The sequence below is a fragment of the Sinocyclocheilus anshuiensis genome, unplaced genomic scaffold, assembly GCF_001515605.1.
Source record: "Sinocyclocheilus anshuiensis isolate Anshui unplaced genomic scaffold, SAMN03320099.WGS_v1.1 scaffold412, whole genome shotgun sequence".
In the NCBI taxonomy this organism is placed as follows: Eukaryota; Metazoa; Chordata; class Actinopteri; order Cypriniformes; family Cyprinidae; genus Sinocyclocheilus; species Sinocyclocheilus anshuiensis.
The window spans coordinates 1,268,831-1,286,951 of record NW_015558661.1 but is presented as its reverse complement, the minus strand read 5'-3'; the positions used below and the strand labels follow the sequence as shown (position 1 = coordinate 1,286,951).

The 18,121-nt window shown below is 38.0% G+C and overlaps 1 protein-coding gene across 1 annotated transcript in view; it reads left to right on the top strand.

Annotated features, from left to right (window-relative positions):
- The first annotated feature begins 6,223 nt into the window (after positions 1–6,223).
- The window catches only part of nectin3b (nectin cell adhesion molecule 3b), a 47,604-nt gene continuing 35,706 nt past the window's right edge, over positions 6,224–18,121 (top strand). The window contains exons 1-2 of the mRNA XM_016477360.1: positions 6,224–6,281; positions 6,756–6,980. Coding sequence (XP_016332846.1) covers positions 6,887–6,980 — 94 coding nt within the window. The 5' untranslated portion in view covers positions 6,224–6,281; positions 6,756–6,886. The remainder of the gene's footprint in view (positions 6,282–6,755; positions 6,981–18,121) is intronic.

Here is an 18,121-nt window from a genome sequence, read left to right as displayed (position 1 = left end):
GAAAAATATTTGTTTTGATTCTCTATTTACTTTACATTTATTTTGTTTTCATGATATAAATGATTTAAAAAAAAATCAATTATCATTTTATTTCAAACTATTTCCTCATTTTCAGCCTGTTCCTCTCAGTCATCCATGATAAAGAATCTACATCAGTATATTACACACTAATACGTTTTTAAAACAATCTATTAAAATTTGATTTGTGAAGACCTCCCTTACCTCCCTAGACCTATATTTGCAGTATCACTAAAATATATTCATGTCTCTCTCGTTTGTCTCCTTAAATTTCTCTTGCCATTCTCAGCAACAGTAATGAATCTCCTATCAGACTGGTTTTTCAGAGCCAGCCTTCCAACGACTCTCGTCTATCTCCTCTAATCGCCACCTGTTGTTTCCTGTGTTGTGTGCCTTCAGGGCTCATTAGCAGCATATCCATCATGTCAGTAGAGATGTTGTCTGCCTTTGTGGCATTCAGAGTTTTCTATTTTCACTTATCACTTCTCAGTCAACTCTTCAGAGCCAAGGTCATATGTCATTCTTTCATCCTTTCAGATCTGAATCTAATCAGATTTATTTATTGTTTGATTCATGGCTTGTAGGTTAATGATGATGTCTAGATTTAGCAGAAAATTGATTAACAACCACAAGGTGGCGATATAAGAGAAATAATAGTTGGCATGGAAATAACACTTCTGTAGCTTTAACAAGTCTGTGGTGTTAACCTTATGTTTGTTTCATTGACTATTCATTCATTAATTTATTCAATTGAAAATTGATGTAGAGACAACTTGATTTAAAAATCTATTAAAGAACTTTGAGAAACAAATTTTCCTAATATCTCATTTATTTTAATACAATTCATTCTGCTATTAGGCCTAATTTACAAACGATGTGGTTTTTAGTTTAGAGCTACAATTTCAAACGATGCTTAGAAAATTGTATGAAATGCACAACTAAATCAGTATATTTCATATTGACACTTTTTAACCTTCTATTAAAATGTTATTTGTGAGGACTTCCCTTCTAGACTTTACAATATCATTTTTAATATCAATAAAGTATATTTAAAATGGTAGAAAATGTCGGCTACAACTAGATTAGATATGATTGAATAGATGATGATGAATACATTACAAACTCTGCACTTGCATATTATTACTCTTTCATTGCTTTTGATAGCTTCTTATGTCCTCATTTGTAAGTAGCTTTGGATTAAAAGTGTCTGCTAAATGACAAAATGTAAATGTAATTGTAAAAGCATTTTTTTTTAATAATTATGTTTGTTTAGCTATTGCTGGTTCCTAGCGAATCCTGGTTCCAGTATCAAAAACAATGTGGTATTTCTAGTGTATTCTTTACCTAACTTTGGTCAACATAACATGAAGACAATAGAATAGTCAAAAACACTGTTCCTTCCAAGTCATCATTCTGGAAACTCTGACATCTTCATGGGAAACAGCTTGCTAAATGGACAAAGTAAACTCCACCACGGTTTATATAACTTGGTTTGGTTTTATCCTATCACTGACTGCCCTCTGCGACCATTGTGATGGAAATTCATCTAGGACTACATGGATTTGGACACTGGATCCCACTTCAGAACTTCACTAACATCCCAGAGTTGACTGAACACTGAAGTAATTTGGGGTTTCCCGGACTAATCAAAGGAAAGCCCATAGTCGGCCCTGACAGCAAACATTTCGTTTTTGATCTTGCACTCTGTATTTATAAAGCAAAAGACTTGTTTATTGATTCCAAAATAAAAGAATGAGAATAAAAAGAACGCTTCACATTGAGTGATGGGGTTGAACACAAAAACGAGAACACGAATGCATAAACAGCTCTTCCATCCTTCCAGCAGGCATCAGACACCCTTCATTCCCTGCAACTCGAGTGCTGGTTACTGGCATGCTATATGATGAAATTAGACACATGATTTATTTCCCAAGAGGGGCTGTTCTATGTTACTTGTGTAGGAAATGTTAAAAACTGCAGCTTTATGAAATACTGTAGTGTATTTAAACTATAGTGTGCTGTGCACGGAGGGAGTTAAGTCAGGACGTGTTGGTACAAAAGAGAGTGCACCAAACCTCCTCTTTTAAGGGTCCTTGAGGACTCATGCAACATTCCTGGAGCAGGCAACACCCTCGGTGCACTTCCCGGTTTTACAAAATGCAAGGGTGAAAAATAGTGTTTTCAGGAGTAATATATTAAACATTAAAGTGTTTAGATTGAGGAAAATCTTTTAGGCACGTAATGCTTGATAAATTACAAAAACACTTTGCAGAGTTTGAAACGACAGGTTCGAGCAATTGCATTTCATGTCCATTTGTTCTGGTTCCAAGACAACCTCTGGAGCAAGATGAGGACTAAATCAGCTGCACTATCACTCGAGTTCAGGATACATTACCATTTGAATGTTACCATAGCATCACACTATTAGAGACACAAAACCTCTTTGAGGGAATCTTGCCCAGTGACTAATTTAAAGGGTTTTGTTGCTATCTAATGAAAATATTTGTAAATTAGACATATAGTTTTAAAATTAGGGCTTTTTCATGACATTAATGTAATGATTTGATTCATAGAAAGATTATGACTAAAGACAGTCATAACTGGTGTTTCAAATACAAACCAAATATTTCTAAATTAGATAAAATGTTGGCTATTTTTCTGTTTCTCTGATGTTTATAGCAGTCATAAAGCACAACATAAAAACAAAATTACAGATAAATCTGCAAAAAGTGACTGTAGTTTAATACATTTTATATATATAGCATTAGACCCTGGACCACAAAAGCAGTCATAAGTCGCACAGGTTTATTTGTAGCAATAGCCTACAATACATTGCATGGGTCAAAATTATAGATTTTTCTTTTGTGCCAAAAATCATTAGGCTATTAAGTAAAGATCATGTTCCATGAAGATATTTTGTAAATTTCCTACCGTAAATATATCAAAACTTAATTTTTTGATTAGTAGCATGCATTGTTAAGGGTATCATTTGGACCCTCATTTGTACACTCAGATTCCAGATTTTCAAATAGTTGTATCTTGGCCTAATATTGTCCTATCCTAACAAACTTATTTATTCAGATTTCAGATGATGTATAAATCTACATTTAAAGAAAAAAAAATAACTTAAATGATTTTAGCAAATGGCTGCAATATAACAGAGTGAAAAATTTAAGGGGGTCTGTATACTTTCCGTACCCACTGTATATATATATATATATATATATAGATAGATAGATAGATAGATAGATAGATAGGCATAAAAGCAGATAAATACATTTTTAAAAACTTTCATCTTCTATAAACCTATTTTTCATGACTCTGATGTTTACATCTTAATGCCATAATAAAATAAAAATATAGGTAAATCTACAAAAAGTGACTTTAGTTTAATAAATTACATGCAGAATATATAGCCTCTGGAAACTTTAGTATAATAATAATAATAAATAAGTCTATTTTTCTCGAGACTGACAGATGTTTATATCCATCTTAATGCCGTGGACCACAGATAAAGCCACAAAACAAGACTTTAATTGGACCCAAACCCTCTAAAGGAATCTTTGTACTGTTGTCAGAACCTACCTTGCTCATTCTACATTTTCACTTTAATACAGACACAAACATCCAGACATAGAGAAGAAATTAAACTTTATCGATCCCCTGTCACACATTAGAGAAGAACTGTGGGATAAACATCAGAATTAAGTTATTCATCATCATAAAATTGTCAGTCACCCAGTGAGTAAGTCCTTCTTGAATTTTTTAATCACTTGGATTAGCTCATAAATAGTCCCTCTCTCACTGCCAGGTGAGAACGTGTGCCCAGTTTTCCTTCACTTTTTTCCACCTTTTCAAAATTAACAAATGGTGAAAGAATGAGTTAGCAGGAAAATTGGCTTTTAGATTAATTCCAGTCCAAACAGTAAGGTGAAACACTGGCACACATTACAGCAGTTGAAGAAAACATCGAATAAAGATGTTCATAAATTTCCGGAGTCTCCCCCAGAACATTATTTTCCAATAGGCATCCCTCACATTGAAAACCTAAACTCGCCTGCGTCTAACAACCAGAAAGAGAGAGAATTTATTGCTCAGTTCATGGATTGTCTTAGAAAAAACCGAGTCAACAAACAACAAAAAAGGGATTTAGGGTTTAGCGGGAGGAACGATGATGATGGGCCAGAGTCTTTGTAAACCAAACCTTCTGGGTACAGATGGACAAAACCTCTGCTGAATGGATGGAGTCACTCTGTGAGATTGTTGACGAGGAGATGTTCGGTTCATTTATGCTGCTGAAAGAAACAGATCCTGAAGGAATGAGACGCAATGCTCTCTTCCGAGGGGTGGTGGGAGAGTCTGGGGATCGCTGTCTTTGATGTGCTGTTTTCATGGAGGAGATATCAGAAACAGAGTGAGCTGACTTTGTTTATGGTGCATTGCGACTCATGGGAAATAGTTTAGACAACTTCATAAAGGCCAAATCTACTGTAAAGATACTCCCTTTTATTTTTGTTTTCAGTTATCAACCTCTTTTTCTTGCACGTTGTGATCAACAATGCCCTGGAGATAAAATATTAATTCCTCTGTCCAATAAATCAAAGTAACAGTAGGGGGGAACAGGGTAGCATATAGCCTCACTTCTTTCTTTGCTTTCTAGCTCCTAGCATCCAGATAAATGAGTGAGCAAAAGCTTATCCTGGTTGGATTGAGACACAACAGAAAGTCAACAAATTGCTGATCCGGCATAAATGGGGTGGAGCTATTAGCCGCCCAGTGCTTTTGTTGTTCGGTAGGATTAGTGTGTTAATTTCTATATGTCCCAATTAGACTCAGACCAAGAGGTAAAGGCAATGGGGTGAGGGGTTTTCTTGTGGCTTTGAGGCAAGAAGCACAGATTGGAATCTAGATGAAATCTTAAAAAGGGGGCTGAGTGGATTAGCAGGGGGTAGGGGGATTAAGTCTGATGCTAACAGAAAATTAGCGCCCATTTGTGGGACTGGACCAACAAGTGGGACAATTTACGATGACAATCCCTCCACTAAGTAACAGAAGTGTTAAATAGAAACCCAACTTTTCTTTTAATTCTTTTGTTCCTTTACTTCACAAATTTGGCGGGAATGTTGCCATTTATTGTTTCTATATAACATTGTGTGCTCATTGGTACAATTGGCATTAAATTTTGAATGCGTTTGAATATGTTATATTTGATGTGAGCTGAATTCTGAATTCAGCCAAAGGCTTTTGCAGTATATGAGGAAATTTGTATAGTAAAATTATGACCAGTCAGGAGTCTACAGCTATTTCCCGAGGTTAACAGTAGCCATCTGTCGCGAAACTTAAAGGTGCAAAAAAGCGATTTCTGATAAACGATGTTAATTTTTAAAATCACCAAAACAAACAGGCCCCTACAAAAGGAAAACACCCCAATCTTAATAGCCCCGCCCCCAAATTCACAAACATGCTATGCAACCATAGACTGTATAAAAACATGGACGTAATGTCCGTGACGTCACCCGTAGATTTCCGAAGAGCGTTTTTAAAGCTCAAAAGTGGGCGGAGGCGGCCGTAGCCATCTTGGCAGCGCGTCACTCCCGGATAATCGAAAATGGGCAAAGAGGCGGGAGCAGGTTGCTGAAGCCACGCCCACCTAGCTCGACAGTGGTGGCAGAAAGGCAATCCACCTGTCACTCAAGTGGCCACGCCCTTAATTATGCAGAACTTTAAGGCTTAATATAATTTAAACGGATGAGTTATAAAAAAATTCACCCCCCTCACAGTTGTCATGAAGGGCAAAATTAGCTATATAGACCAAAATCATTTTTTGAACCAGGCTGTAAACATGTTTTTTTTCTGCTGTAAAGTTGGGCATTTTAACATGGGGAGTCTATGGGATTGACTCCCTTTTGCAGCCAGCCTCTAGCGGCCAGTTGATGAATTACAGTTTAAGTCACTTCCGTGTTGGCTTCAGGAGAGAGAGCGGGAGGTTGCCGCTTGTATGCAACACAGGCACCTCCCCCATTATGAGTGGACACGCCCCTGAATGCTGATTGGCTACAAGTGTGTTTTGGCGCTGGATCCAATCCACTTACAATGGCATTTCTCAGAAATGGAAGTAGCAACAGATATTTTCTTCATTATTATCGATATGTGATTATCAAAAATTATTATTGAAAAAAAAAATAGTGTAGCCTATGAACTTTGTTTTATGCATTGGTTGTTGATCGGATTTTTAAATGTCGGCGTTGTACCCAAAATTGAAGGTAGATAAACGTCAGATTGTTGGCTGCGAAATTTTTACAACAATAACATAAATTTACAGGAGTGAATTTTCATTTCATGCGAACTCTAGTTATTCACGGGCTTGCATGCATTTTCCTCCCGATTAAACAGAAGGTGGCGCTATAACAGTGAAAACATGCATGTGAAACTGCATGCATGCAATGCTTCGTAACATACAACAAATATAATCATAATGTACACGAATTTGTGTTAACAAATATCGGTAAAACAAAACAGTCAGAATATGAGATATCTTCTTGCAGACTCCGATAAATTGCTACTTTCAACTAAACTAGGCTATATTTGATTTTATGTCATAATTTGTATCTGTATATATAAATAAACTTGATGATCTATATAAGTGATCTATATAAGTATATAACTTGATGATCAGCCAGCTAATTTTGTCCGTTATCTTGTTTAGCAAATAATGGTCTGCATGGACTGCGCTTCAGGTGAGACAACACACCCCCATAACGGAGAGGCGGAGTGGTACGGTCCAGACGCAGCCTTGTCCCTATGGAGTTGTTGCTGAGGAGCTTTCAGAGTTTCGGAGAACGAGAGAAGCTAGAGCACGGGCGGTGATATGGCGCTGACAATGACTGCCCATTATCTCAGGAATAACCCGATCCACCCGGGACTGAATGTTAGAGTCCTGCTCATGCTGTCATTTATGTCAGGTAGGTTTGATCATTCCTTATTTGCTGTGTCGTGCGCGCAAGCCCTTGGCAAACTTTGGGGGAATCCAGCGGTCTGTGGAAAGTATTGAGCGCGTGAACATGACGCCGTCCAGGCTCGCGGACAGTCCTTTAAAACGTCACCGTGCAACGTCGTTTGTGCCACAAAAAGTTTCTAAAACGTAGGTTTAGCCGATTTAATTATGGATACCTTACAAATATTTCCTCTAGAACCCACATCTAGCCATTTTAATTGTACCAAGTCCGCTATTTTCCCTCAAATTACGCTGATTGTGTGAACGCAGGAATCTCGCACGAGGACTGAGATTCAGCTGCCATGGAAACATCCTAGCAGAAACTGAAAACAAACAGTCGGTTTTTTATATATATAAATAAATAAACATTTATTTCTAACCTCACGTCTTTAAAGAATAGTCGGATACTCGAAGTAACCCCTTGACATTTATGTTGGCAGTGGAAAGCTAGTCATTGTTTGCCAGCTCGTAATCCACGCCAAATGTTGCGCTCTTTGTTTGTTTGTTTGTTTTTTAAGCGTGGTCGTAGCAGAAAAATAGAGCTTGTTTTTATTTGCTTCGTTTGTTGACTGGAAGTTAATCTGAAAATGGACTGAACTAGAAGTTTGTGAGCCAGATTAGCAATTCAGTTTCAGGTAACTTCATCAAGTAGTTTATGTAACTTTAAGTGACCCAAGTTTGACATTTGCATTGTTAGGCGCTTATTTGATTTTGCATTTTGCTTGCTAACGCATCTCTGTAAAAAAAATATAAAAAATAAAATAAAACAAATTCAATGTAAGCTTGCTACCTGGTTTCCAGCTGGTCTAAGGCGGTTTTCAGCTGGTCATACCTGCAACCTTGCAGTTCATTTTAAACAAGATTTTCCTACAGGCACGATTCTCGTTGACAGTCAAACTCATTCTGTCCCTGACTGTCCGGGTGTCTGCGAGCACACCTGTCACGACCGCAGTTGCCTTCTTTTAGCAACGGGCTTCAGCTGTGTATCATTTTGCAGCTGTAGTGGACACATGCAGGCAGAGGTCAGACCACAACACCGCACTCCGGCTCGTGCAGAGTGAGGCGGTATCCATAGTGACCGGTTTGTCTACGCGAGATGGCGTCCTCGCGCCCCATACATCATTCACTCACTCACAGCAAATTCCGTCGTTCTCCAGTATTTGTCTGGCCTTGGGCATTAAAACAATTGTCGTTTTTGTCTCTGACATGTAGGTAAATCTTACAGTAAACGTTTGGACCGAGATGGAATGTTTTAAAGCTTTACTTTGTAACTGTGTCTTTCATTTGCATTTTTATTGGTCTAGGAGCAAAGGTTGGGACTTATTCTTAGTATTTTGTGGCTTATAAACATCCTGTTCTTTTTAAAGGGATACTTCACCCAAAAATGAAAATTCTGTCATTAGTTACTCATTCTCATGTCGTTTCAAACCCACAAGACCTTTGTTCATCTTCGGAACACAAATTAAGATATTTTTGATGAAATCCGAGAGCTTTCTGACCCTGCATAGACAGCAATGTAAGTAACACGTTCAAGGCCCAGAAAGGTAGTAAGGACATCATTAAAATAGTCCACGTGACATCAGCGGTTCAACCGTAATTTTACAAAGCTACGAGAATACTTTTTGTGCACAAAGATAACAAAAATAGTGACTTTTTTTTACAATTTCTTCTCTCCTGAGACAGTCCTCCACCATTATCGTCCCTACCACGACCTTGTTTACGGGCAGAGGAATGCAGTGCGCATACGTCGTTGTACTCTCGATAATGGCGGTGGATGGGAAAAGGAGGAGAAGAACTGTTGAATAGTTGTTATTTTTGTTTCCCTTGCGCATAAAAAAGTATTTTCATAGCTTTGTAAAATTATGATTGAACCACTGATGTCACATGGACTATTTTACCAATGTCCTTTCTACATTTCTGTGTCTGGGAACATTTCAGTTGTATTGTTGTCTATGCAGGGTCAAAAATCTCTTGGATTTCATCAAAAATATCATCCAAAGATGAACAAAGGTTTTACGGGTTTGGAACGACATGAGGGCGAGTAATTAATGACAGAATTTTCATTTTTGGGTGAACTATCCCTTTAAGGAGACAAATGTCAGGCCAGATGCCTGACTTGCGCTAAGACCTTGTGTCCAGCGGGGTCAGCCACTGCGTCTCCTGTCCTTAGGTTTGTCCAAACATGGTGTGGTTGTTCCCTGCACTGCAGTGAGTGATGGCAGCAGGGGAATGAGGAGAGAGAGGAGGAAAGAATAACAGTTAAAATACCACACAAGAGCTGGGGATTAGCCCTGGCATTCCACTCTGTGTATCCCACCCTCCCTCCTTCCCTCACTCCCGGTCTTTTTCTACCTCTCTCTCTCGAACTGCTCTTCGCACCATCTCATTCATGTCGTCTTAATTGCTTTTCTCTCTCTGTCTCTGTCACCGTGTTCCATTTTTATCCCTGAATCAAATTGGTTGGTTAATAACTTGGACTTTAAATTTTCTCCCAGGCCTTTTTCTTTGTTAAAGGCATATTTTCTCCACGCGTCGTGTTATTTCAGTCGAGTGATATAAGTATCTAGACTTTTTGTATAGATATCATGGTACTTTCTATGAATAGGGTTTACTTAGTGTTCTGTTACTGAGCTTGAGGTACAAATTCCATGTTTTTGTTGAAGACTATTGAGTTTCCTAAAGTATTTTCTAACGTAAGATCAACAAGTATGAATGGTAAGTAGTTTTAAATGTATCAAATGTCAGTGTTTGTGACCTTTCTGTACTTATTTAACAATTAAAATAGTGCAGCAGTGTCATAATTTTGATATGTTAAATTGCTATTTAATTAATTGAAGTAAAACTATTTTAATCTAAAATTTACATCCTTTTGAGACCACCAGAGACGTCTGGAGAATTCCAGCATAATCACTAGAGAGAAGTCTGTAGTTTCCAACAAAAAAATAAATAAATCTATTCTGCCTGAGCACTTGATTTGAGTAATAGTTTGTAGTATCACATGCTACAAACTACACTTTAACAACCAATAATACAAATTCATGTTGACGACATGGGGAAAAAAATATTTTCTGTTACCCTATTGTGTCAGCCAAAACCCCTTTTCCACCAATAGGGAACTGGTGTCGGATCCTGGTCTGGAAAAATCAGCATCTCCGGGGGCCTTAAATTCATGCCAGTCCCGAACCAGGAACCACTAATATCAGAGGCTAATAAAATTTGCACTGAGTAAATTATATAAATAACTTTTTTTCTTTCTAACTCTTCTTTGACTGTCATCTTGACTCTCTTCTCTGTGATCCATAAAAGCACTAAAAGGTGATGTGGGAATTGAAGCATTAGTGGTGTTAAATGCAATCCTTTCAACACTCTCAATCTCTATGTATTTCTCTAGAGCTTAAATCACTTCTACCCGGCCCCCTGAGTGCTCTCTCTTATCAAGACAGAATGGACGGGGCCGGCGGTGCGTCTGCGAGTAAGCGCCATCTGTAACATGATTTTGTTGATAATGTTGTAATGCTTGTGACATGGCATCTGTGAGGTAAAACAAAGTGTTCTGTCCACAGGACCATTAAGGCATGAATACATTGATTGTACACATTAAGATTAGCCAGCTTCCTTATTCATTGTTTATTCATGAATAACCTATGAAAAACATGCATGTTTTGTGGTTGTAGGAGTAGAGATTTCTCCACTTTGGCACTCCAGGTCACGCTGCTTTGGAGCGAGGTTGAATAATGAATGACCTCTTTATATAGACCCTTTCATCTGTGCTTGTGAGAGCCGGTCGGTGCAGGGGCACATGGTGGAGAGTGAGCTCACCTTCTGTACCGGTTATGATTCTGATGTCGCCCCTCTCTGATTAACACTCTCCCAGAGCTACACATGTACACTACTGTTAGAAGGTTTTTTTTTAAATAAGAAATTAGTAGTTTTATTCAGCAAGGATGCATTAAATTGATAAAGAGAGACAGTAAAGTATGTTACAAATGATTACTATTTTAAATTAATGTTATTCTTTTGAAATCTCTGTTTATCGAATAATCCTGGAAAAATGTCATGGTTTCCACAAAAAAAAAAAAAATTTAAACAGCACAACATCATTTCAACATCGATAAAAAGATGTTTCTTAAGCACCAAATCAACATATTTGAAAGATTTTTGAAGGATCATGTAACTGAAGACTGGAGTAATGATAACTGCTGAAAATTCAGCTTTGCCATTTAAAATGTGTGTATATTAAAATAGAAACCAGATATTTTAAGTTGTAATAACATTTGACAATATTACTGTTTTACTGTATTTTGATCAAATTATGGCAGCTTTGTTAAGTTGACTTCTTTCACAAACATTAGGCTAAATAAATCTTGCTGGCCGCACACTTTTGAATGAGAGTATAGATTTGTGACCAGTTTGATTCCAACTCGTCTGTAGAAATGAAACAATAATATTAAATTCAATAAATGTTAAAAATGATTGCATTAAACATTCAGTTCAGATGAGACAACTTAAAGGGATAGTTGACCCAAAAATGAAAATTCTGTCATTAATTACTCAACATCATGTCGTTCCAAACCTGTAAGCTTTCTGACCCTGCATAGACAGCAATGCAACTACCACGTTCAAGGTCCAGAAAGGTAGTAAGGACATTGTTAAAATAGTCCATGTGACATCACTGGTTCAACCGTAATTTTATGATGCTACAAGAATAATTTTTTGACATGAAGGCGAGTAATTAATGACATATTTTTGAAAACATGTCAACTTTGACAGCCATAAAAAGTATGGTGTCTGCAGCAATCAGAGGAAAATCTGTTTCTGAAGTTTGAATGTTATTTGTTCTTAGTCTATAACAAGTACTCGACGAGCCTAATGCATATTGTACCTCTCCACAAAAAAGTTTTCTTCTATTGTACCCTGCAGGATCAAGATGAGCTGTCTTAGCACCATCAAAGACTGAAAACAGAGCGCTGCCAGCTATTTTTCCCCCGAACTGAGGTGCTCTGTGCAAAAGAACAAAAATAGACAGGTTTTTCTGAAATTAAGGATCACAGGGAGATTTAACAGCCGACACAGATCGATTTAAAATTTTGTGACATTTAAAGAGAGGGTCGATGAGATGTCAGTGCTGTAGAGAATTGGGATTCATTCATCTGTCCCTCTGTTGCAAAAGAGGATTAAGCCCAAGCAATAATGGAGAGGCCAGCTTAGGATGCTGTCTGTGTGCATGTGTGTTGCGATGGTGCTGTTGTTAACATAAGAGAGAAACAAACAGACAGTCAGTGATCTCTGAGTGCAGTATTAATCTCTGAGATGACCGGCTCAGCTTTTTGCTGGAGCATGAAGGGCAGCCGTGTTTCAGTGACCTCCTCATCAAGCAGCTGTCTCTCTGTGGGTGGGGAGATGAGCCGTGTGTCTTCTATGAGCCTGTGGTCTTTGGTTAACAGTGACATTTTTACCCTGTGTGTAGTTTCTAACTTCTTTCTATGGCTTGATGAGACTTTATGCAGCTGTCAGTGGAGGACGGTGGTCATTAGGGTTGGGTATCGTTTGAATTTTATCGATTCCGATTCTTATCGATTCCTAGTTTCGATTCCAATAAGATAAAAAATCCAATATAAAAAAAATTAAGTCAAACATTTAGATGTCAAACATTTATTCTGTCTTTTTACAAAGCATTCTGTTGCAGCTGAATAACATGAGCAAAAATCAGCAGCCTACAGAACACTGCAACAGGAATTTTGCCTATGCTTTAAAAAAAATACCACAGCAAAAACAACTAGATTAATATAAATTTCAAATATTAAAAGTGTTAATGACAAGTAAACAGTCAGTAATAAGATAGGAACAAACAAATCAATTAGCAAGATCATAAATAAATACAACTGAACAAAATTTCAGGTACAGAAACTGTAATTAAAGGTTTAAAAACACTGCATGGTTTTCTTATCATAAATAACATATATATTAATCAATTCAAGTTATTAAATATATTCAGTCAAGATCAGTGAATGATTTTCTTTTGTTCTTTGATTAATATTAATGACAGGCAGCGCGTTTATTAGACTGCTGTCTCTTTAACACCGAACTCACGCAGATCTAAAAATACTGTACATGTGTGTTTTCTTTCTCATCTGTTTACATTCACGTAAGACAAAAACGGCGGAGTTTATGATGATATACTGACGTAGTTTTCTGCATATTGGTCGACAAATATGGAAGAAGTCAGTTTCGGCCCGGAACAACCTTTTCTACAGTGGAAATACACGGAACGGTTCGAGAACGGACACAACCCCGTACCGCGACCTCTGTTCTCTGTGCTCGCGCTTCGTGTGTGCTGCACGCAAACAAGGCGCAAGTTCTTTCCGTTCTTGCACTTACATCGTTTTTAATCACATTAAAATGCGAACGCAGGAATCGTTAAGCAGAATCGAAATGCACGCGTCTTATCGAATAACGTTACCCGGTTCTTGGAAATTTGGAACCGGTTCTAAAATGGAACCGGTTTTCGATACCCAACCCTGGTGGTCATAGATATTTTTGTGATCTTTGCCCTGCTGCTGGTTATGACTTGGAGTGTGTTATTATGATTCCAAAGAATTTGCATTTTCTGCACTGATTTTGGGAGCAAGTCATAGCTTGAATACTCTACTATGGATTTAAATATGATGATTTTTTTTTTTCTAACCAGGCACATTGGAAAAACTTGCCTGTGGCGACATTTCTGATGTTATTTTGTAATCTTGTATATTTTCGTGACACTTTCAAAGTGAAATGTCCAGTGAGTGGCACTAAATGTATGTTCGGTTTTATCCAAAATGTAAATCTGGCAACATTTTATGTTGGTTTCAGTATGTATCAAGGCAGAGAAAAGTGTAATGTTCTGTGTTTGAAAATAGCGTACCACCTACACTAAACCCTACCTATAGACCAATTATCGGTTTGTAAACATTCAGGATGCGCGCGCATCATGGTTGCAGAAAACCCGGGAGAGATAGCCTTTACAGCTAGAGAATCACTATGCGCGCGCAGCTGCAAGTGACGTAACTGTGACGTCTATTCTAAATTGGTCTATAGCCTAACCAAAAGCAAACGTGAGATAAAAACACATTAGCTGAAGCATCCATGTAATTTTAGCTTTTCTAAAAGTCCTTTGAACACTTTTATTGAGTGTTGGGACTCGTTTTCGAGAACCATACCTGACAATACAATGCGATCTGTACCAGGTGAGCTACCGAGCAAGTTTACTACATCAGAAAAGCTATACATTTGGAGCTGGTCATGTGATGCAAACATCAAACTGTAATAGTTTAAAAATCATGTATGGTTAAAGTGTTTTGAGGTCATTATGTAGCATTGTGCAAGAGACTAGTTGGAGACATTATCACCCGTAGTGTGATGACATTGTTTTACATACATTTGTGTGTAGAGTTTTATAAACTACAGTCATTGGTTGCAAACATCAAAAGTCAACCTAGTATTGGTTTGCTTATAGTTGCCTCTCTACATGAAACTTGCCCAGGAGGAACCGTTTAAACATTGCAAAACACCTGTAAGTCATTTTGTTGTGTGATGTTATGACATAGAGAAGGGAAAGCGTGTAGATTTCATGCAAAGTGTAATCCATCCTGACTTGTTTCTTTTCTTAAGTGCTGTTTTGTTGCCATGGTGTCTTTTTCTCCCACAGTTCCCCACCTTTCCTCTCCTCTAAAGGCTGAGAGTATATTCTATAGTGTTTCCAGAATGATGTATTCTGGCCCAGTTTATTCGTATTTGCTGCATTGTGTGGAGGTTTCAGATATTTCTCAGATCATCCCGGGACACATGGAAATCCCTATAGGTCTCTCAGAGTGCCTACAGCGCTCCTTACAAAAGGCTGTTTGTGTTTGGTGTGTTGTCACCTCAACCCTCTCTTTGTGTGTGCCCGCAGCCCTGGAAGGTTTTAATGAGAGGCCTATTAAGTTTATGTATGTGTGTCTGATAATTTATTGACAGTTTAGACTTCCACTTAGTAATGGTGCGTGTTATCATATGGCAACTGGATTTCTGTATAACACCCGCATTGTCTGTGGGACAACTTTGATGTTATCGCTAAAATATCCTGAAGGCATTGATAGTGACCCTGGAAATAAGCTTGATTCTTAATGCTAATCCAGTAAGGGATTCACAAAAGCATATATTCACTGACATGTTTGTAATTCTGCTGTTTTTTTAAAGGAATAGTTCACCCAAAATTGAAATTTTGCTTAAAATATATTTACCCTCAGGGCTCAGGATCTGAGATGTAGATGAGTTTTTTTCTTCATTGGAGCAGATTAGGAGAAATGTAGCTTTGCATCACTTGCTCATCAATGGATCCTCTGCAGTGAATGGATGCCGTCAGAGTGAGAGTTCAAACTAGTGATCGACCGATATATCGCCAAGGCCGATATTTGGCATTTTTCAAATATCGGCATGTGTTCGAGGCGGGACTTTTATTTTGACGGCGCTGAGAGCGGCAACGCCTGAGCGCACACCGCTCACATTCTCCCTCTTGTTCGCTGTCGTCGTTCAGTTCTGTCTAATACAGATAGAAGTCTGTCTAATAATCAGATAGAACTGTTAAACAAAGTAATTAAAATGTATACAAAAAAGTATTATAACGATTGCACGATACCGACTCTATCGGTCGACCACTGGTTCAAACAGCTGGAAAAAACATAACAATAATCCACACCACTCCAGTCCATCAATTAACGTCTTGTGCTACATGTGTGTAAATTCATCATCACAAAATGTTTAACTTCAAACCGTTGTTTCCAGTTAAAATATGAGTCCTCTATCCTAAATATTGATTTCTTAATTTAAACGTTGTCTTGTCTGAATCAAGAGAGAAATATGCACAGATCAGGGACTGTTTACAAGCAAAAACTGTTTAAAATAGTTCGGAACAAATATGTGGGTGGATTTTGATGTGAGAGGACAACAGATGGTGGTCTTATTCATTGGAGGAAATGCTGTTATGGATTATGGATGCATATTTTGACCAGAAGCGACAGTTTTAAGTTAAAATGTCTTAATCATGGATTTTTTTTATTATACACATGCAGCGTTTTGCTTCACAAGATGTTAATTGACGAAGTGGAGTCTTGTGGATTATTGTGATGTTTTTATCAGCTGTTTGGACTCTCATTCTGACGGCACCCATTCACTGTAGAGGATCCACTGGCGAGCAAGTGATGTAATGCTACATTTTTCCAAAGCTCTTCCAATGAAGAAACAAACTCATTTACATTTTGGATGGACTGAAGCTAATTACATTTTCAGCAATTTTGCATTTTTTGGTGAACTATTCCTTTGAGGCAGTGCAGTGTTTGGTTGAGGTGCAATGAAAGCTTTAAGCCTGTTTTAAAATGCTTGGAATGCAGTGGATTAGACTCTGATTTTTAGAAAATTCTCCACACTAGCTGGAGTCGTAATGTAGGTTTGACCTGACGCTGAGGTCAATATTACCTATCAGTACACGTTTATAAGATTTTGGTGCTGATTGTTTTAGATGGAGCCATTGTGGGGTGTTTTTTTTTTTGTGTGTGTCAATTTTGGCTCAGTGAAAACCAGAACTGTGTTACGACCTTCTGTTCTGTTTCACTTTGAATGCAGTGCCTTCTACTTACCAGTGAACACCAGTCTTTCCTGGTTTTCAGCAAGTCTTCACAGGCATGCTGGGACCGTGAAGTGGCCACTCATTTCCCACACAAGAGTTTTCTAATATCCTACTTTACTTATCAGCATTTTTGGGTGTGAACTATGTTTGGCTGGCTGATCCTCTGAAGCAGCCCTCTTCACTGCTTCACATCATTGTCTTGTATGACATCTTTGGAACTTTGGATTATCACAAGTAGTGTGTTAAACTAGTAGTCAGCTGGTTTTGTAATGGGGATTTTATAACTTCTAAATCCAAGACAGACATATTTCTAAATGATTATGTAGAGGTGAGTCTGTGCTTTGACGGTGAATCAATTTGATTAATAATTCAGCAGTTTATTTTTGCTAATTCAGAATAATTTAGCAACCCTCTACATTGCGAGTAAATCACTCACATATGCGACTAAATCTTCACTCTGGGCGACTAAATGATGTCTAATATTAGCCAATTGCTAATAAATTCTCAGATTTTACTCGCCAGTGTGTGAGTTGGAGGCTAAGTATACGTTTAGCTCGGATATATTTTCACTCGCCTCACACTCTGACTGAGCGCATCAGAGTTTCACTCTTCGTCAAGCGATCTGTGCTGTTTTTCAGTTCATCTGAATGGATGTGCAACGCACCTGTATTGAACGTACTGTAAACTCTAGTGTGAAGGCGCACGAAGATAAAAGCATTAGCAATTAATCGCAACATGAAAAATTGATACTGGCATATCCCTATATGCACGTCATTTTTCCTGCGCGCACTAGGGATGGGCGATATGGACTTAAAAATATATCACGATAATTTCTCATATTTATTGCGATAACGATATCAATGACAATAATTTAGCCTATGAACAGGGTTGCCAGGTTTTCGCAATAAAACTAGTCCAATCGCGTTTCGAGGAGGGTTCCCCTGTAAAAATCGCATTCCGGGGGTAAAATACAGTAAAATTCACATTCCAGGGACTAAATATCACGTTATTGGAGTCGCTTCAACCCGGGGACATGAACAACAACCCGCGGCAACAGTGTTACCCCAGCGCGCACCTTCGTGCTCGTGCTGACGCGGCGAGTAGGTATACTTTCTTACTTTAATTTCGTTTGCCCTTTGATGTATCTCATATGCAACAGAAATTGAAGCGCTTATGAGTTGACCAGCGCGGTGGTCGCGCCACTGCGACCGCACACAAAATTTAGTCGCACAGGCAGAAGCACAGACAAAGCCTTAGTTTGTTTATATGAAGAGATTTCTTTTATGTGTTACTTATTTATTTGATTTGGGGCTTGTTTTAAAATTTCAATTTACCGTATTGACCCGAATATAAGAAAATGTTTTTTTCTTGAAAATACATCTGAAAAAACTCGGTCGTCTTATATTCAGGGTCTAGACTTTGACATGTCAATAATACACCCACAACAATAGGTGGCGCCAAATACGCAT